This window comes from Prionailurus bengalensis, chromosome B3 (assembly GCF_016509475.1).
Source record: "Prionailurus bengalensis isolate Pbe53 chromosome B3, Fcat_Pben_1.1_paternal_pri, whole genome shotgun sequence".
NCBI classification, from domain to species: domain Eukaryota; kingdom Metazoa; phylum Chordata; class Mammalia; order Carnivora; family Felidae; genus Prionailurus; species Prionailurus bengalensis.
The window spans coordinates 73,220,874-73,241,855 of NC_057355.1; the positions used below are offsets into that span (position 1 = coordinate 73,220,874).

A 20,982-nucleotide genomic window follows, 5' to 3' on the forward strand; every position below is an offset into this window, starting at 1 on the left:
AGATATCACAACTTGTAGGAGTGGATTATAGCACTGCATCACAGAGCGATGTAGCATGCTTACCTTAACTTTATTTTACAAAACACACACACAGACCCACACAAACCACCTAGCCACAGATTTTATAAGTGAGACCAAAACCTCTGGACCAATGAGAGAAAATATGACCTCAGGACGATACTAGGACACATGATCTAATAAGTACAATTCTACTTATGGAGGCAATAGGATTGAATATCCTGATCCTTTTTAGAGTCTAATACATAAAGCTCAATGTCAGATTTCAAAAGAAAAATATTTTATTTCTGTTATAATTTCATAAAAACATAACTGAATGAATTCAGAAAGTCAGAATTTTCATCAGCCTGATTTTTTCATCATTTGATTTTGAAGGAACTTTATTCTAAAAGGTAAGCAGAATCCTAGAACTCAATAGGGAAGAAGAAAAAGAGATGTACTCATTGCTTTGAATAGGATAATGTTTCAATGAGAAAGTCAAAGATCTGTGAGGGTTTTTGTTATTGTTGTTGTTTTTTTAATCATTAGATTCTGGAAGGAGAAAAGAAAGTATAGGTTAAATTAACAACTAGTAAGTAGTTGGAGGGTCCACAGCCCATAATAAATTCCATTTCCAATGGGCCCCCCAAATTCCTCCTCTGAGAATTATCAATGTATGTCAACTGGTTCAATCTTCATTTCCCTTCAGCTCAAAACTTTCATGCTAATAAGCTTCTTCTATGCCCCCTTTCAGGTACTACCTAACTTAGCTATCAGGGAAAAACCAGTAGACAAAGTAAAGGCTTGGGGTGAGCCAGACTCTTATCTGTGCATGGACCATGTGGTCAATGAACATCAGAAACCCTATTTCCTGTTTGGGGGAGTAGCCTCAGACTCCAGGAACTATGTGTCTGTGCTGCGAAGCACTCAGACACTGCTCTCTGCGTAAGGCAGAGCTAAACACCTCTGTCCCGGGAATGTAGGCTGCATGCTGCTCTCCAGCCTGCTGAGGGTATTCATGGCCTCTATCTACTCTGACGGGGAAGTTTCCAGAAAAGGGTAAGAATGTTAAGAATGAAAGGGCTGCACGAAGGCAGGTGGTCCTTAATGGGCATTTGAGGAAAAAAGAAAGATTCGAGACAAGCAAGCATATTATGATTTCAGTTTGGTTTCTCTTTGGGTCCTACATTAGTCTAATTCTTAACAATATTTTACTCACCACATCAGCTCTGTTTTCGGATGTTTCCCTCACGATCCAGTGTGGCCCAGGAAGTTACTCATGTCCAGCTGGCCACATCCATGTAACAGGTTCAGCAGCCCAGTTACCCTTGATCTGTCTGTATGAAACAATGCAGAGCACATGATATATTTTTTGGTACATGCGGCCTCCCAGTGGAGAGATCACTCTCCTTATTCATCAGAGTTCTTTTGGCAAGAACACAAAGAATGGTTGCTATTCTACAAACTTCCAGAAATCAGCTAAATCCATCAACTTCACCATTTCAACCTTATAGCTGGAGGATTCAGCAAAGTATTTCTGTGCTCTCCAGGAACACTGTTTGAAGTGATCATAAAGCTGAATAAAAATCCCACAGCTCAATAAGAGACAGCCCCCCTGCTGCAGGAGCCAAGTTGAAATGCACACCTGCAACGTCCCAGACAAGAAATGGTAGTGACTGTGGTTGCTTAATCTGAGGTGCGGATCAGAAAGTTTAACTCTAAGTTAAGCCTTTTTCTATGTCATTTGGAAGCAGGTGTTAAGAGTAACTCTCTTCTAATACATTCTCAGTTTGAATTTTTGACCTAAAATCCATCATAAAGAACATGCACAAAGTCACCTGAAGTTGAAAAAACGTGCCCCATGATGATTTTAAAGTGTCAGTGTCAGTTAAAGATGCTCACACCGCAAATCTGGGTCTAGTTATCTGGAATCACCATGAAACTCATCTCCTTAGTCCTTTCTTTTTAGGCTCTGTGTCAGTACAGGTACAATCAGAGACAATTCTACGCCACATGAGTGGCGTAGAATCAGAGATTAATGATAAGGATCTGACCTCATGCAATTGCCTTAGCTGGTGGAGAAGTCTATGTAAAGCTGTTGTCTTTGCACCTAGTACTGAGCCTGGGTTTGCTGTAAATCAGTTGTGGTGATATTTGTGAAGGAAATGTAGATGTAAACAAAGGCATGGACAAACTGTGACTTATAAGAACATACCAGAACTCATGAGGACAACTGGAACCCACAAAGACAAACTAAAAAGTTCCTCTCTCTCACCTCCTTCAATCTCATAGTGTTGGGTGACCTTCAGGAGGAGTAGGTATTATTTGCCATCACCCTACATGGAGACTTGGCCCAAGACAAAGGGAAGCTGAGGGAAGAGCTGTGGTAGGAGGTGAAGGAGTCAAGAACCAACAGTAAGATGAGCCAGTAGATCGGCCGCAGCCTGTGTGAGTTACCACAGCAAAACCTTCAGAACATCAAAAAATATGGCTGCCGCATCACAACTACCTTCCAAATCTTGCACAAATGTCTTTTGTGGAAAACCTTAACCCAGAACAATACCAGGAAGCAAACTCTGGGAAACATATTTTCAGATAGTTAAGTTGAGACAGTACAAAGCTACCACAGGACCCTCCTTTTCACCTTGGCATCCGTATGTACCTCTGTCAATAACACTTCACTTTTAAGTAAAAACAGTAGCAAAATGATGCTCCCTGCTAACATGATGCCATTGTTCCTCACTCAACTAGAACCAAGATAACCTTCTCCCACAAAAAAGATATAAAGTATATTTGTCCATTTTGGGGTGATGTTTCCTCTTCTAGCCGAGTCACTCTCCCATTGATATCCCGTAGTTTCACTACTGATACAATGAGGTATAAGATAAATTTATAGTAGTGCATACTACTACATGTAGGCAAATGGGAAACAGGAGTAAAACATGGTTAATATACGAATATATGCATATCAAAACAAAAAACAAATTTTTGTAACTACGGTAGCCTTTGTTTCTGTACACTGTCACGTGATTACAGCTGGTTATTTGTCACTACTTTTTCCGTCACTCATTCCATAACCTTTTTGCTCATAGCAAGCATCTCCTCTCACTGTTCTGTTTAACTTTCTATGAAACAAGCTCCTTATTCAGCAGCAATGTTATGTAATTCCGTAAAGTTCCGTAAAGAATTCTATAAGTCCACCACCGTGGCTTTGGCAGAAGCACACTGCAGGCACTGAACGCAAATCCATATTCGGAATGTTTATTTAAGTGAAAAAAAATCTTGCCTGTACTCAGGGACACTTGATAACACTGCGTTCTGTGAAACATGGTTAAGAATGATACCTGTGGCTGGTGCCTGGGTGGCTCAGTTGGTTAAGCATCAGACTCTTGACCTCGGCTTGGGTCATGATCTCATGGTCTGTGAGTTCCAGCCCCTGCATCGGGCTCTGGGCTGACAGTTCAGAGCCTGCTTAGGATTCTCTCTCTCCCTCTCTCTCTCTGCCCCTCCCCTGCTTGTCTATCTGTCTCAAAATAAATAAAAATAAACTTCCAAAAAAAAAAAAAAGAATGATACCTGATTTTTCATTAGAAGCAATAGAAAATTGTCAAGAGAAGACATGTTTTAAGTCCTTAAAGAAAACAAACCTTTTAAGCTAGACTCCTATGAACATGAAAACATATTTTGGGGTTTCTTTATTTTTAAATTGAAGCATAGTGGTCATATAATATTATATTAGTGTCAGGTGTACTCTCTAGTTATTTGACAATTACATACATTATGAGACACTCACCATGGCTAAGTGTAGTCACTATCTTTCATCATACGAAGTTATTATAATATTATTTACTATATTCCTTATGCTGTACTTTTCTTCCCTGTGACCTATTTATTTTATAACTGTAAGTTTGTAACTTTGAATCCTGTCTTTGTTAAAAATCACTGGTAAGAAGGTGGAAAATCAATGCACGGACTGGTAAACGATATTTGTGATGCATATTTCTGAAAAAGGATTCAGATGCAAACTATATAAAAAGCACATGTAATTCAATAAGAACACAACAAATAAAAATGACAAAAACTTGAAGAGTCACTATAGAAATATATCAAATAGCTGATAAACATACAAAAAAGCTCTTAATATTATTATTCATTAGGGAAATGAAAATATAACCCCACCTGAGTATTTCATCTGCCCCGAGTATATGAACGTAGCTAGGAGGAAATGACCCTAATAGAATAGGAGAAAATAATGATTATGTCTGGGGAAATACAGGACTGAGTGAATTTCAGAGAAACTTCCATCACTGAATCCATGTGGAGAGAAACAAAAGCAGTAACAGGTCACAGACCTGGACATTGAAGGAAAGGCAGGCTTTACTAGGAAAAAAGAAACTTGGTGTTTATTGAGCTTATTATATGTTAGGCACTGCAGTATGCATTTGGATTCATTATCTAATTAAACACTGCAAACCCTATGAGACAGGTTTCATTATTCCCATTTTATAACTTTTGTTTTAAAAATGTTTATTTTTTAAGTAGAGTTGACATACACATTCCCATTTTTTGTATTTGGGAAATGAGACATAACTTTCCTAACTTTAAAAGCATCTCTAACTTATATCGTCAGCCAGGGTGTAACACTTTACAGGGCTCCAACAGAGTAAGGTTTGGAATACGGAGAAGCAATTGGCCCCAGAAGAGGGTGGCTGGATACCTTGGCAATGGTAACGTTACTGGTTTCAACTGGAACTCAAAAAGAACTAGAAAAGAAGATGGTGAAGCCAAGTACTAATTGCCCCAGGGTCCATACATGAAGAAATCGTCCACTAACCAGTTAACAGCACTGAATGCTTTAACAAATCTCTTACACAGCAGTGTTCTGGGAGCAATAAGGGGTTACAGGGAAAGAAGAGGCATTGTTCCTGAAACACTCACAACATGTTTCAATATCAAGATACTTGCTGCTTGCCTTTGTCCTCTCTGCCTATAAAACTGCACTCTCCCCAAAATATCTGCACGGTGTACCTCTGCACTTCCTTTATGTCTTTATTCAAATGTCATCACTTTGTGAATCTTTTCTCTCTATTTTTCTACCCTGAGCATCAGGCTCCAGCGTACTCCAAGTTATCAAAAATGAGAGCAGTTCTTTATTGAAGCACTGCCACCTGGTGTTCTGCTAAAATATTTTGTGACATTGGCCTTGCTCTGCCCTCCAGTGAGGACAGCAAGGTTAAATTGTGGCAAAGACTCGTCCCAGCAGGAGCTACCGTTGCTGAACCAAAGTCAGTGAACTTGCCATTGCTGTTATCATGTGAGAGAAGATTTGGGAGGGCTGGCTGGTTTTTAACCTTTTGGCCAGCCAGATGTGAAAGTGATTGACTTCCAAATTATACCTATAATATGTGGGATGATTCGAGCTGGAGAATAACAAGATACCGGGGAAATAAAGCTTGGCACTGTTGCCCAAGATGGGAAGTTTTTCTCTGTTAAGTGACATTGTGTTTACTCCTCTGTCCTTTATTGTAGTATAGAAATATCCTGAGAAGTGGGAGCAAGGATCAATGATGTAAAAAAAAATAATAATTGTGTCATAGAGAACACTGCTTGGTTTACTCTTTTCATGTTATCCTATGCCACCCAATCCCCCAATATGACAACATAATGCACTGACTTCCCATTGACAGAATCAAACATGATAGACCCTGGATACTTATGATAATACGTGAAATATGCTATGTAAATTGCAAAATTTACCTCAGAAAATATTGAGCTTTCTCTTGTGAATAAACTCCACTGCAATTTCAGATTGCGTCTCCCAAGCCCTCGGTGTTTTATACATTACATGCATCTCGTTGAGTGCCTGAGGTAAGGAAGTTATTGCACTAGGTGACTGGCATGTGTGTTCTCATTTAATTCTTATTGGAACACTTCAAGGTTGGTTGCAGGATCCTTTCAGGAGACAGTGTAGCAAAATGCTTGAGACCACTTTGCTTTGGGACCAACATGCTTGGATTTCCAGATCTACCATTCATCAGTTAAGATCTTAGGTAAATGAGTTAATAATTTTTATGTGTCAGTTTCCTCATCCCTATAGTGTGAGTACTGATGAGAAGTAAATGAGATGATGCCTGCCAATGCTTAGTCCATTGCCCAATAGAAGGATACTGACCATTTACAGAAAAAAATTGAGCATAAGAGAGGTAAAAATACCTTGCCTACTGTCACAGAGCAAGTGACAGAATGGAGCCTTCCCTCCATATCCTATTTACACCAGATGCTTTTCCTCATGCCAAAAATAACACTCTATTTCAGTATAGTATTGTATTGTCTTTAAAAAAATTTTTTTAATGTTTATTTTATTTTTTGGAGAGAAAAAGAAACAGAGTGCGAGTGGGGGAGAGGCAGAGAGCGGGAGACACGGGATCCAAAGCAGGCTGCAGGCTCCAGGCTCCAGGCTCCAGGCTCCGGGCTCTCAGCACCGGGCTCAACGCGGGCTTGAACTCGCAAGACTGCGAGATCGTGACCTGAGCCAAAGTTGGACGCTTAACCAACTGAGCCACCCAGGTGCCCCTGTATTGTCTTTATAGAGCTTATCACTGTTTAAAATTATCTTATTTTTTAAAAATCTCTTTAATTTTTTTCTTCTCCTCTATCTTCTTCACTACTGCATCTTCCTTGCCTGAACAATGCCTAGTACAGAGGAGGTTATCATCAATACATACTTGTTGAATGAATGTACAACAGATAAAATTACCCCTTGAGCCAAGGTGAAGTTTAAGGGCACCAACCCCTGCACCACTGAAAATCTGTGTTTTTAAATTCTGGCTCGCCAAAAAACTGCTAACAGCCTTCTGTTGACCAGAAACCTTACTGGTAACAGTTGATGAACATATACTTATATTAACATATAATTATACATTTGTTATATGTATTATATATTGTATTCTTACAAAAGTATGGCAGAGGAAAGACAATGTTATGAAGGAAATCATAAGGAAGAAACAATACATTTACAGTACTGAACTGTATTTACCAATACTCTACCTAAGTTTATGTTACCTGTTTACAAGATAAGTTGTCTGCCAGTACCTGTATCAATATTGTCTTACATGATACAAAACACTGCAGGGGCTGAATGCATTACTAACATTAGACATCAAAAATGAAAAGATAATGTGAGAAAGAAATTCCTATTTATTTACAGGTATAACAATTCATGCATTGGTGATGAAGAAGCAGCGATATGATTGCTTTATGGTAGTTTAGGGAACTGGCATGATCGCTTCACGATCACAGCGGATAAGCCTATGTGTATACCATAGTGTAATGATTATGATTCATAACCATTAGTATATAGCCTAGCCTCCACACCAGCGAATGAATTGTTATAAAGATTTTAGGGTATAGAGTATTACAGTCATATTTATAATACAGCTTTGGAAACATAGTTACATTTTTAAAAAACTGTTTACTTGATACAGTTTCTTCAATAACGAGAAAGAGAGGCATACTTTACGGTAACGTGATTCTTTGAAAGCAAAGTGATAAAACGGTAAGAAAATGAACATAGTTTTAAAAAAGGAAAACTGACACGTTAGTTTTAAATTAAATATCATTCCCCTTCTGCCTATGTAAGGGTAGGCTGTGAATGGGGTCATGTACGGTGGGTGTTTGTGTGTGTAAGTTTTGATACATTTTAACTTTTAGAATACATTGGTGTATATTTTATAGTCGTAAATGATAAAATGGTATCTATCTATATATATTTTGTGCGTTAGTGACATACCTAACTTTTTCTTATTTTTTTCCCATATTACTAGGCTATCTAGCTTATCTCCAAGTTTTCCGAATTGTCGCAAATCTCCCTTGCAATTTCCGGCACATTTATTGAAAAATAAACATATAAAAGTGGATCTGCATGGCTCAAACCTGTGTTGTCCAAAGGTCCACTTTATGTCTAGAGTCCTCGCAATTCCAATACTAATGTAAAGGATTAAGAGGGACTAATCTGTGTGTTATTTATCCAGAATTGTCAAGATTTCTACCCTGCAAGTCACTTAAGGTATGATTTTTTTAATGTTTATTTATTTGAGAGACAGAGAGAGAGAGAGAGAAAGCACTCAAGTGGGCAGAAAAGGTGGGGCAGAGGATCTGAAGTGGGCTCCACGCTGACAGCAGAGAGCTCCATGTGGGGCTTGAACCCCCAAACCACGAGATCATGACCTGAGCCAAAGTCAGACTCTTAACCAACTGACTGAGCCACCCAGGTGCCCCAAGGTATGATTTAACTTATGTAAGGTATCTAGCGGTCAGTTGGCTTGGCCTCTGTTTCAGGCAAAGTAGGTGGCTAAAAATTGCAGATTCTGCCCTATTAGTTACAGGAATGCTCCCTCTGTCAGAGGCATGCCTTTCTTCTTGAGGACCCTGCCCCTCCAATGTGTGAATGAACTCATCAGTGGATCAGTATTTTCAGCAGATACACATTTTCCATCAAGCGGGCTTTCTGAGCGGTGAGGACAGGCTCTCACTATCACTGAGGCATCTGAATGCCGTGATCTGAAGAAAAAAGGAGCTTGACTCGGAGTGGCTGTTGTTTTTCTTACAGCCCATCCCTAGCCCTAGCCCTTACACTTCTGAACCAGGAGATATTTCTAGGATTTCTGTCATGAACCACAGCCACATCTCTTTTCTTAGAAAGGAGAACTATAAATTAGCCATTGAGATGCGTTTGCAACCTACTCACTTTTCAGAATATGATTTGAGTCTGTGGAAAACACTCTTTAATATTAGCCACTAAACCATGCTGTTTCCTTACTTATTTTAGTTGTTCACAGGAAGGGGTTTGAAACCAATTTATACCACCAATTTCCCAGAAGTAGATATATATTCTGAATAATCTTAATTCCTGCAATCTTGCACTATTACTTTTTTTCTGGGCACCTCTTCTTTCTCCAACTACATTTTGAGCTCACAGAAAACAGAGAAGGTTGCTTTTGTAATTTTCAGAGCTCAGAGGGAAATCCTAGGCACAAAAATTACTGTTTAAGCAAATGCATGTATGTTAAGTCAAACTAACATTATATCTCAGACTCTTGACTTCAGCTCAGGTCATGATCCCAGGGAGGTGGGATCGAGCTCCGCTGAGCAAGCAGCTTGCTTGGGATTCTCTCTCTCTCTCTCTCTCTCTCTCTCTCTCTCTCTCTCTCTCTTTCTCCCTCCCTCTGCCCCCTACCCCACTTGTGCTCTCTAAAATAAAACAAAACAAAACAAAATAAAATAAATGCATTTTTTTGAAGATTCATGGAAAGATTTCCAGCCAAAGTGCTTTCCCTATCCCAGATTCTATGGCACCTGTAACCCTCTCTGAAGCAGAAAAATGTCAGTCCATGATTAAGCAGCCAACGTCTCATAGGTTGCCCACTCTCTTTGTGTGGGATTTCCCCAATGCTTGTGGAGTTGGCATCAAAAAAAAAAAAACCCAAACAAACAAAAACAGTGTTTGATCTCTCCTTTTGAACCACAGGAAACTGAATCTAGGGCAGAGTTGGTTGGTGTGTTTCCAGGACATTTAGATGAGCTTGTCTGTGATTGGCTGTGCAACCAGAGGCGACATTCTGTTTTCTGAAACAGATCTAGGCTGCAGAGCGTTCCTCTGCGGAGATCCTTGGGTAGGATCAATGGAGAAGAGTCCTTTGGTAGCCTCGTTGCTAATCTTGTGGCTTCATCTTGGCCGTAAGTCTTTGGGTTGCCAGAGAGATTCTGGACAGTCGTGGGTGGTGATGGAGAAGGGGGAGAGGGTGGTCAGACACCTCTAGCTGTTACTTGGGAACGTGCAAAGAAAATGGAAACTGTAGAGACCAATTTCTCTGTCTGACCCTGTCTTTCTCAACAGGAGTGTGCAGCGAATTGGATGTGAACCAGTATCCTCTGTCGCTTCATGTTCACGAAGGAGAAAACACCAATTTCACCTGCCATTTTCCTACCAGCAGTTTTTATGGTTTACAGTGGTACAGATGGGAACCTGCAAAAAGCCCCAAGTTCCTGTTTACAATGGCTGTAAATGGGGATGAAAAGGAGGAAGGACGAGTAAAAGTCACTCTTGATACTAAGAAGGGTTCTAGCTCCTTGTACATCAAAGGATCCCAGCCGGAAGATGCTGCCACATACCTCTGTGCCTTGACAGACACAGTGCTCTCCAGGCACCTGCAGCCCATACCCAAACCCGTGGCTGGTGCCGCTCTGGTCTCAGCGTTGACAAGTGCCATGTGCAGGGTGGAAAAGGCAAATTCATTGAGTTACAGTGTTTTCAATAATCAGAGGAAAGTGCAGACCCAGATAAACAAACCTTCCAGTCACTGTAGCTCCCTCAATTAACTGGACTATTACTAAGCCCCACTGACCTCGACTCCCACCGATATATTAGCTGTGTCACTGAGTCGGGTCCCTTGCTTCCTCTTTTGGCGAGACCGATTCCAGGTGCACTAGATGGTTACTCCAACCTATGTAAAGTAATCTGGTTAAACTAGGATAATATTTACTCCTCACTGTTGCTACATCCTAAGCACTAGTCATTCGGTCATGTCTGTTCACATGCATGAGTGGAACATGTGAATGTGCCCTCTTCTCACTCTTGGCAAAGAGATCTGCATGTGTCCTACCCGGAACAGGCAATGCCAATTTTGGTTTTGGTTCAGTTCAACTTGCCCCCTACGTGAACATCTGGATTTCATCTCTTCTCATATATGGATATTTGCATTTTTAAAGATCACTTGGGAGGCCTGAAAGGAGCACGGATAAGGGAAGCTCACTCTAATGCTTGATCTATCCCCTAGTTTGTACTGGGATTGCGATATTGAATAAGTAACTGAACTCGATGAGGATCTAAGTTTCTTTCTTTGTCATTTCCAGGCATATGAGGTGGGTAGAGCATCTGGGGCTGTGCTCATTTTGCAGACTTCCAAACAATCCAGTAGTTTAATACCCCGTTGGTGCTCTAGAGGCCTCTAATTCTGGAGCCTTTTGGGGTTTGGTTAGCATGAATTAACTCCTTTCTGGGCCTTTTCATCTCATAGCTTGTCAGCTTTCTCCCGACATCTACATTAATGACTGCTCATCCAGCTTCTGTCCAGCTTCTTAAATTACGCTGCCAGTGCTCTCTTTGTCTCTTTCTTTTTGTAGATTTTTGGGTTTTGAAATCTCACTCCTGTCATCATCACATGTAAAAAAAAACAACAACTGCATATTCTGAAAACAGTATTGGATTGCATACTGATCCCTCAGATTGGACCCTTATTTAAGAGGCACACATATGGAAAGATTGTTTTTCCAAAAATCATTCACAAGGTAGTCATAAATCTATCTGATGGTCAGACTGGGGGAACAGTTGAGTCCGTCATGTTATTGGAATGTGTGTAGAATGGGAGGTGTGTAGCACACGACTGAGTGAGGAGAACGTACAGTCCATTGCCCAGTAGCGTTGTTGGAGGAAAACAACACAAGAGAAGGCCATTCACTGTTCTAGCCACTGGTCAGCTTCCCAAATTGGATCTCCATTATTACTGTCATAAAGATCAATGGTAGAAATTTCTGATATTTTCAGTAATAATCCTGTGGTTTTAGCTAACTCTGAATTGGTAGAAACAAAAGGCACAGAAGACAGTCAAGGACAATGTTTGGTTCGTTTGCGCATTACCGCAACACAATGCCTCACAGACTTTTTCATGTAACAGGACATAGAGAAATCGGTTGCATTTGCACAGCGCTTCTGGACAGAATGCCACTTGACACTGGTCCATGACTCCAGCTTCTCTGGGCCCCTTGCTTGCCTTTGGATGCGAGGGGATAAAGTTCTTTCCACACATGTGGCCAATTCCTGGATACAGTGGCACATAATTTGGAAAATCTACTGTTAAAAGCACGGGGGGAATGTAAATCTGGAATGCAGACTCCTTACCAAAAAAATATCTATACCTTTACAAAAGTGTAACCAAGGAAATATGAACCACAATTCTCAGTCTCTGAGTGCTAAAATTGATCTGACATTGAAAATGGTCTGTCAAATTTTGATTATTCACAGAGATACAGGCATGCTCTTGTAAATAGCTCCACGGTGTGGGGGCGTCTTTTGTTTGTGTTTTAGAGTTTAGTAAATGGAATGAGAAGAACAAGTGAAGTATAAAAATCACATTGAACAAGATAGTCTTACATCTTCCTGTTTATTGTAGGGCCCCAGCGTGAGCAATCAGCCACCTGCTCCTGTGCTGTGGAGGCCCAGGGCTCACATCACACCCAAGCATTGTCACCATGCCTTCTGTGCCAGAGCGGGAGCGCTGGGGTCATATTTGAAATGAAGTTCGGTGAAATAGGCAGATGTTCCAGGTGGAACTGTTAGAAACCATCAGAAATCAGATAGAGGAAAACCACATTTTAATTCTTGCCAATTTCTCCCAAGTCCTCAACAAGACTCTTCAAAGGACTTCAGTGACATAGCAGTTTGCTGCAGAATAAACCACCCCAAAACTTTTAAGCAGCTTTTAAACAGCTACCGTTTTACTATCTCATGATACTTCTGCTCCATGTGGCGTCCAGGGGCTCCACTGGACTGGCACACCCCCAAACTGCTCGCTTAAACGTCTGGAGCCTTAGCGAGAATGCCTGGAAGGCTGGCCTCAGCTGGAACACTGGGATGGCAAGGCTCGTCTCTCATTTGCTGTGTTCTCAGAGACTGTTCTTCCCCACGTGACCTCTGGAGTGGTCTTTCCAGAAGGGAAGCTGTATATTATATCTTATGTGGTGGATCAGGGTTTTCAAAATCACAAAAGTGGCGGGGTGCCTGGGTGGCTTAGTCAGTTAAGCATCCGACTTCGGCTCAGGTCATGATCTCGTGATTCTTGGGTTCGAGCCCAGGCATTGGGCTCTGTGCTGACAACTCAGAACCTGGAGCCTGCTTCGGATTCTGTGGTTCCCTCTATCTCTGCCCCTTCCCTGCTTGTGCTCTGTCTCTCTCTCAAAAATAACTAAACTTTAAAAAAAAAATCACAAAGGTGGAAACTGCCAAGCGAACTTAACATTTAGTCCTAGAACTGCCACGATGTTTCTTCTGTGGCATTCTGTTTGTTAAAGTGAGTCACAAAGCCAGCTCAGATTCATTATGTAAGGGGAGCATGGAATTCAGGAAGAACAGACAGTGTGTGGGGGGGGGCATCTAACCAACAAGCAAATGGAATAAACACATTCCTTGGATGATTTTATGGCCTCTTAATTGTCTGTTGCCTCTAGTCTCTACTCCTTTGGATCTAACTTCTACATAGCTACTAGAATTATTATAAAATATATATATTTGATCAGATCACTTCTTGCTAATCTTTGGGTAATGAGGAACCATTAGAAGTTGTAAAGATAAATTCTATATTAAAAGATATGAGTCCATTTACGTTTCCCCCCTAAGTTATCTTCTTTTTTTTTTAAGCTTATTTATTTTGAGAGAGAGAGAGAGCACGCACCTGTGAGCACACAAATGAGTGGGGGCAGGGCGGGGAGAAGGAGAGAGAGAATCCCAAGCAGGCTCCATGCTGTCACCTGAGTCAAAATCAAGAGTTGGACGCTTAACCGACTGAGCCACCCAGGTGCCCCTCTTAAGTTATCTTCTATGTTCACCACCCACCCCTTTTCATTACATGCCACAGATGCGTATCTACTATTTAACAATTCTAACCACTTGTGCACACACTGAACTCTTTCTTAAATCTGTGCCCTTGCAGATACACCCCCTTTGCCCGGAATATACCTTCCCCATTGTAAAATGTCTACTCATCCAACTCGTCCAGTTCAGACAGCATTGTTTACCTCTTATCTGAAATCTCATAGGATAACACATAGCATTTTAGTATAAATATTCTTGAATCTGTACTCCCTCGTGATTATTTTAACAAAAATATTTGCTACTTTGAGCTGTCTTATATTTATATTCAGTGCAAGCATTTCCTACTGGGAGGGGAGAGATTCCTTCTACTCCTCAAACCAATTCCTTCTTCTCTTCATTTAGCAATTTCTACGTCACGCCATGGGGCCCAGAGACAGTTTACAACAGAGAGTACGGTGTGTGTTGGAGAAGAGCAGATTTCTCCCGTGCCAGACGTTCTCGCTCCAGGTTAGGCTTCCGTGTGCACTGCAGCCCTGCCCTTGTTCTGCCCAGAAGTGACACAATGATTCAAGTTTCCACAGGTGCCCCTTCCAGACTCCTTGCTCTTTTGACATGGGAAGGAGACTTCATTATCACAGCACTGGTTTTGCCTTCATTTGGGGGCCCCAAACCAACATTCCTGGGAAGGAAAGAGTGTGTGTATGTCCAAAACGTTTATCTTAACTCATGGGATTTTCATTTTCTAGCTCATCCTGAAACTGCTAAAACAGAACATGTTCTGTTTCCATATTATGCTTTAATTCAAATTCAGATCCACTTTTAACTCTAAATTGAAGTGTTGAGATTTCTGCTATTAAAACATTTACATGGCAATACTTCAAAGACATTAGAGCTCCTATAGTGGATTAAACCATGAATCTCCCAAAGAGAAGTCCACTTCTTAATCCTCGGGAACTGTGAATGTGACCTTACCCGACAAAGAGCCTTTGCAAAAGTAATTAAATTAAGAATAGCAATATAATATCATCCTGGATTATCCAGGCGGGTCATAAATCCAATGACAAATGTCTTTTTGAGAGACACACAGAGGAGAAGACCCTGTGAGGCACTCTGGCTAGAGGTAGAGTTTGGAGAGATGCAGCCACAAGCCAAGGGATGCCTGGAGGCATCAGGAGCTGGAAGAGGCAGGGAAGGATCCAACCCCTGAGCACTCAAAGGGAGCATTGCTCTGCTGACACCTTGATTACATACTTCTGGCCTCCAGCACTGTTAGAAAATAAGTTTTTGTTATTCTGAGCCACCACGTTTGTGGTAGTCTGTTATGGTAGACCTAGAAAACGAATGTGGTTTCTCCCTAAAGTAACATGTGTACGCAGCTACAACCAACCCTTGACTGTCTGCATTCCCAAAGGGTATATGCAAGCACACACATTTATTTATCATTTAACAAATATTTGAGTACCCACTGTTTGCCAGGTATTAGAATAGTTTGTGGGAACATGGTGATGAACAAAGACAAACATTAATTAAGTGACTACCACACATCAGGGACTTTACTTGTGATACGGTAGTGACCAAAACAGACAAAATTCCTTGTTTTCAGAGACCCCACATTCAAAAGAGGCACTGTCCAACAGAACTTTCTGAGGTAGCAGAAATACCTATATTCACACTGTCCACTAGCCACTAGCCCTACGTGGCTATCGAGAACTTGAAGCGTAGATAATATAACTGACAAACTAAATTTTATTTTATTTTTACTTCTTTAAAGTTTTTATGGATTTATTTTGAGGGATGGAGGGGTAGAAGAGAGAGAGAGAGAGAGAGAGAGAGAGAGAGAGAGAGAGAGAATCCCAAGCAGGCTCTGAGCCCGACGCGGGGCTCAAAGTCACAAAGTATGAGATTGTGACCTGAGCCGAAATCAAGAGTCAGACACTTATCTGACTGAGCCACCCTGACACACTAAATTTTAAATTTTATTTAATTTTAATTACTTTAAGAAGCCTCATGTGGCTAGTAGCTACCATATAGGTCAGCGCAATTGTTAAGGATGATATATAGTACACACGCTCAAGGTAGATGAATATGAGGCAGCTCAGACAATTAACAGATCATTATCACACAGGGCAATAAGTACTGTGGTAAGTGAGATTGAAAATCTTTGGAGCCGTGGGGAGCTATTCTACCCAAGTGTTTTAAGGAAGCCTTTTTAGAGAAATTCATATGTGATAGATAAGACCTCTTCTTTCAAATTATGTTGATTTTTTAAAAAATCACTGATATGTGAACAAGTAACACATTGGGACAGTAGAGATGACCTCTAAACTGGTAATTAACAACCAGGGTAATCTGTATGATGACAGAGCAATAGGTACTTTTTATCTTCTACTTTGAGATCATGGGTGACCTAACAATAAATTATGAGCCTTTTCCCACATTTATTTAAATATCTGTGACCTAGTATGTTCCATTTGTTCATGCACAGACAAACGCTACTTTTTTCTGGATGAAACTGGGAATGCCAAATGGAAGTTTTATTACCTGTTGACTTCCTAGTTTTGAATCACAGAACCCATTTTTTTTTTTAAAGACAAAGTATTCCTCCCTGAACAGTATCAGCAACAGTAAACTTTTTTCCCCAAGTCTTGACAAATATAGGCACCATTTGAATTAGAAAACAGTGTAGGGGGCCTGGGTGGCTCAGTGGGTTAAGCATCTGACTGCCACTCATCTCAGGGGTTCCTGAGTTCAAGTCCCGCATTGGGTGAACTAGAGCCTGGCTTCCGGTAAAAACCCAAGGCTGCGTCTCTCTCTCTCTCTCTCTCTCTCTCTCTCTCTCTCTCTTTGTCTCTCCTCCCCTTCGCTCATGTGTACCCTCTCTCTCTCAAAAAACAAACAAGTGTATAAGGAATCGGTTATAAAATCGGCACATTTTGAGTCTGGCCCCCAGGAGGCAGCATTTGCAATCATAGACCCTCTTCTGAAGGTGATTGAGAAAAATAGTCTGATTGGCTACCTGAAATTGCAGTCACTTCTTTCCCCTTTCTTTCCAAAAGGCAGTGTAGTGGTACACTACATTTCTTTGGGTCTGGGAGACTCTTGTAACAAGGGAAACACATTTAGGAGCAACCAGATTCAGTCATTCTTTCTCAAGAGGAAGAAGAGGGAGATGTTACTTACAGTACCAGTGTTGATCTTGTGGATGCAAATATCACGTGAGTTTGAGATTTCCTTGATTGCTTCCAGAGAGCCCAGCATAGTGGAATACCATCTGCAGGAATGAGATTTTTCTGATTGAGAGCAAAAAAATTGGAGAGGGGGAGCTAAAAAATAAGAAAGTTAGAGGCACTTGGGGAGGGAGACAGGGAAAGAAGGAGAAAATTAGACAAGAGTGTAACTCAGAGAATAGAGATCTAATCAGATTTTCTCTGATGCTTCCCACTGGTTTTTTGTTTGTTTGTTTGTTTGTTTGTTTGTTTTTAACAGAAGTGAATGGACAAGAGATAAAGCAAATTCCTCAATTCCTGCTTCTACAAGAAGGAGAGAACTTCACCATTTACTGCAATTCCTCAAGGACTTTAAACGGCTTACATTGGTATAAGCAGAGGCCTGGGGGCAGTCCCATCCTCTTGATCACCTTAGTTAAGAGTGGAGATGTGAAGCAGGAAAGACTGACAGCTTGGTTTGGAGACACTAGAAAGAACAGTTTGCTGCACATGGTGGCCACCCAGACTGCAGATTCAGGAGTCTATTTCTGCACAGGGGCACAGTGCTCTCAGAGCACCTGCGACCTGTCCCCAAACCTTGCTGTGGAGCTCCAGGAACAACCCTTCCTTATCTCTCTTTAGGGCAGGAGTCAGAGAAAGCTGAAGGCACCATGTCTGTGTAAAGTTAAATGTTAAATAATTTTAAAAGAATCTCCAGACTCAGATGGCTTAATTGTGAGAATTCTATTAAAAATTTAAAGAATTGGCATGAATTTTAAACAAGTTCTTCCAGAAAATAGAGAGTAATTGCTAACTCCTTTTATGAACCTAGTATTACTCCAGTACCAAAGTCAGACAAAGGACATACAGAAAACTGCAGAGAAATTTCCCTCATGAATGACTATAGGCACAAAATTTAACAGAATATTGGCGAGTAGATTCATCAATATACAAAAAGAATAATACCAAACGCGAGTGGATTTTTCCCAGGGATGCAAGACTGCTCTGCTTCAATGTTTGGAACTTAACTGATGCAATCTACCATCCTAACAGGCTAAAGAAGAAAATCACATGATCGTGTTAATCTATGCAGAAAATAATTTTGCCAAAATTCAACATTCACGCTTGCTAAAAGTTGTGACAAACATAGGAGTAGTGAAATCAAATCATTATTGACGGTGGGGCTTTCAAAGTCTTCAGCATTGCTCTGTTGAATGTCCCTTTGTTCTTAAAAGTCCTTTTCCCTTCTCTTTCTGGACACCAGTCATTTCTGACTTGTCACTTACTTCTCCAGGCTACTCTTTGAGGTTTCGTTGGTACGATTTCCACTGCCCTCTCTTTGGTGTTGGGTTCCTTGGGAATTTCCCTTAGTTTCTATTCTTTTCTCTGAGTATTGCTTTTCTCGGAGTATTGCTCTGAGTGTCTTGGTGAAATTATATCTACTATTTAAAGGGAGTACTATATCATAAATAATATAGTGGGTGAGGAGCTGGGCTTGGTGTGTAACAGAATTAGACTCCAATTCTTATGTTGTCCTCGGACAAAGTATTTAACTTCATAAAGATTTAATTTCCTGTCAGTAAGTTAGGATAATGTCTACTCTAAGGGACATTAGTAGTAAATTATCAGTGGTTAATAACACGGATTCTTGAATCATTCTAATGGGACAAATTCCAGTTGTCCCTTACTGTGACCTTGGAGAAATTACAAACTTCCTTCCACATTTCAGTTTTCTCATTTATAAAATGAGGATGGTAATACTATTTACTTCATTTGGCCAAATAATAGTACTTACTTCTTTTCTTTTTTTTTTAACGTTTATTTATTTTTGAGACAGAGAGAGACAGAGCATGAACGGGGGAGGGTCAGAGAGAGGGAGACAAAGAATCCGAAACAGGCTCCAGGCTCTGAGCTGTCAGCACAGAGCCCGACGCGGGGTTGGAACTCACGGACCGCGAGATCATGACCTGAGCCGAAGTCGGCCGCTAAACCGACTGAGCCACCCAGGCCCCCCAGTACTTACTTCTTAAGATGAAAACAGACTCTTAGTAAGCAGCCCCTTAAACATACTCTAATCAGATTATAATGCTAAGAAATTCATTCAAGCCTAAATAGGAGCAGGAAAAAGGCACAAAAACCTTGACACAATTTGTTACCATATTTGACCCCCAGAGGGTGATATTGTGTAAACTCTTCTAAAAAAAAAAAAAAAATTCTACCTCACTTCTGTGAGCTTCTTTACCTTACAACTCACAAAGGCACACATTCTGAGTAGGCTACACACCAGGAGCAGTCATTGTCAAGGAAGCGTCTCTTACCAACTATCTCTAGAACTTAGCCTTTGAACGGGGATTTCTGGAAACTCAAATTTTCCTTGTTACAAAGACTCAGCGCAATCCGGCAGGCTTCTTCCTGCTCCTCAGGGGAAATCTTCCAGAACACAGCCGTCCGCTTCCTCACCACCTAGCTATGTGCTCAGTGTCCATCCTGCTGTTTGGAATGCTCTTCACAGTGAGTAAGTAACACTGTATTTTACGCTCCTGCCTCCATGTCAGAAACACTGTTCTGACTGGAATCTGCAGGGAGACACTGTCTCATTTTAAGTACGTCTGTCCTGGTCTCACTGACTCAGCATTGATGTTTCAGGAGGAACGGGAGCCCAGTCAGTGACTCAGCCTGATGCCCAGGTGTTGGTCTCTGAAGGAGCCCGTCTGGAGCTGAAGTGCAACTATTCCTCCAGTGGAACGACTTATGTCTTCTGGTACATGCAGTACCCCAACCAAGGACTCCAGCTTCTCCTCGAGTACATATCAGGGGACACCCTGGTTAAAGGCCTCAACGGTTTCGAGGCTGAATTTAGGAGGAATGAAAACTCCTTCCACCTGAGGAAATCCCCAGCCTTTGGCAGCGACGCGGCCGAGTACTTCTGTGCTGTGAGCGACACGGTGCCTGGGACTGCAGGGGGACCTGAACACAAACTTCCTGAGACACCGCAGTTTTCAGAGACTCAAGGACACAGTCTGACTTGTTTTTAGCAAGGTCTGTCATTTGATGGAAGTGAGCAAATGGAGGAAGAGACCTCTGGGGGGTGTTTGGCTGCTGGCTCCTGAGGATAAATAGGAACTTCACCGTGTATCTTCTTTTACTACTGGGTCATGTAGACAAGTCCTGGAACAGAGACACTTGTATGGATATTCTCCTGCCATTTGGGGATATTGCATTCTAGAGGGTCCGGATTCCACTTTAATGTGACCAATACCGACCTTCTAATCTTTCACTTTCTGAACTCACCTCCAACATGCTCCCCACACCATCTTTTGCTTTTTTTTACTTTCTAACAGCTCCATTCTTTCAGTCTCTGGTCATAACTCAAGAGTTATTTTTGATTCTTATTTTTTCTCTCACTGTTGACATCTAATCCACCAAAAACTCCAGGTGGCCCTATCTTTAAAATTGATCCATAATCTGACCACTGCTACCATCTTCACTATACCTCCCTGGTCAAGCCCCCCCTCATCTCTCAGATGAATTACTCTGAGAGTCTTCTAAGGGTCCCTTGGCTTGTCCTTCTACACTTCCTCCTTCTTCTTCCTTCTTTCTTCTTCTTCTTCTTCTTCTTCTTCTTCTTCTTCTTCTTCTATTTTTTTTTTTAAGAGCTGGGTCAGCCAATCAGCTTTTAAAAAAAATGTTTATTTATTTATTTTTGGGAGAGAGAGCGCTAGAGAGGGGGCCGGGGAGGGGCAGAGAGAGAGGAAGACAGAATCCCAAGCAGGTTCTGCACTCTCAGTGCAGAGTGTGTTGCGGGGCTCAAACTCACGAACCTCGAGATCGTGACTGAGCCAAAATCAAGAAGCAGGTGCTTAACTGAACCACCCAGGCACCCCTACAGTTCCTTGTTAATACAGCAGTGTCTTCCTCACTTTGGGCTGCTGTATCAAGTACCGTTGACCAGGTGGCTTACAAACAACAGAAATTTATTTCCCACAGTCTTCAACGCTGGAAGTCTGAGATCAGAGTGCCGGCATGGTTGGGTTCTGGTGAGTATTCCTTCCCAGACTGCAGACTGCCACCTTCTCGGTGCATCTTCATGTGGCAGAGAGCAGAGAAGAGCAAGCTCTGTCAGGACTCCTGTAA

General features: G+C 41.4%; 2 gene segments (V, D, J or C); both read left to right on the plus strand.

The window, feature by feature from the left end:
- Nucleotides 1–9,556: 9,556 nt before the first annotated feature.
- Nucleotides 9,557–11,256, plus strand: LOC122468846. The segment is given in 2 exon segments: nucleotides 9,557–9,732; nucleotides 9,893–11,256. Coding segments are annotated over 2 exon segments (642 nt in total).
- A 7,795-nt stretch (nucleotides 11,257–19,051) lies between these two features.
- LOC122468854 lies at nucleotides 19,052–20,477 on the plus strand. The segment is given in 2 exon segments: nucleotides 19,052–19,363; nucleotides 19,495–20,477. Coding segments are annotated over 2 exon segments (435 nt in total).
- The last annotated feature ends 505 nt before the right edge of the window (nucleotides 20,478–20,982 follow it).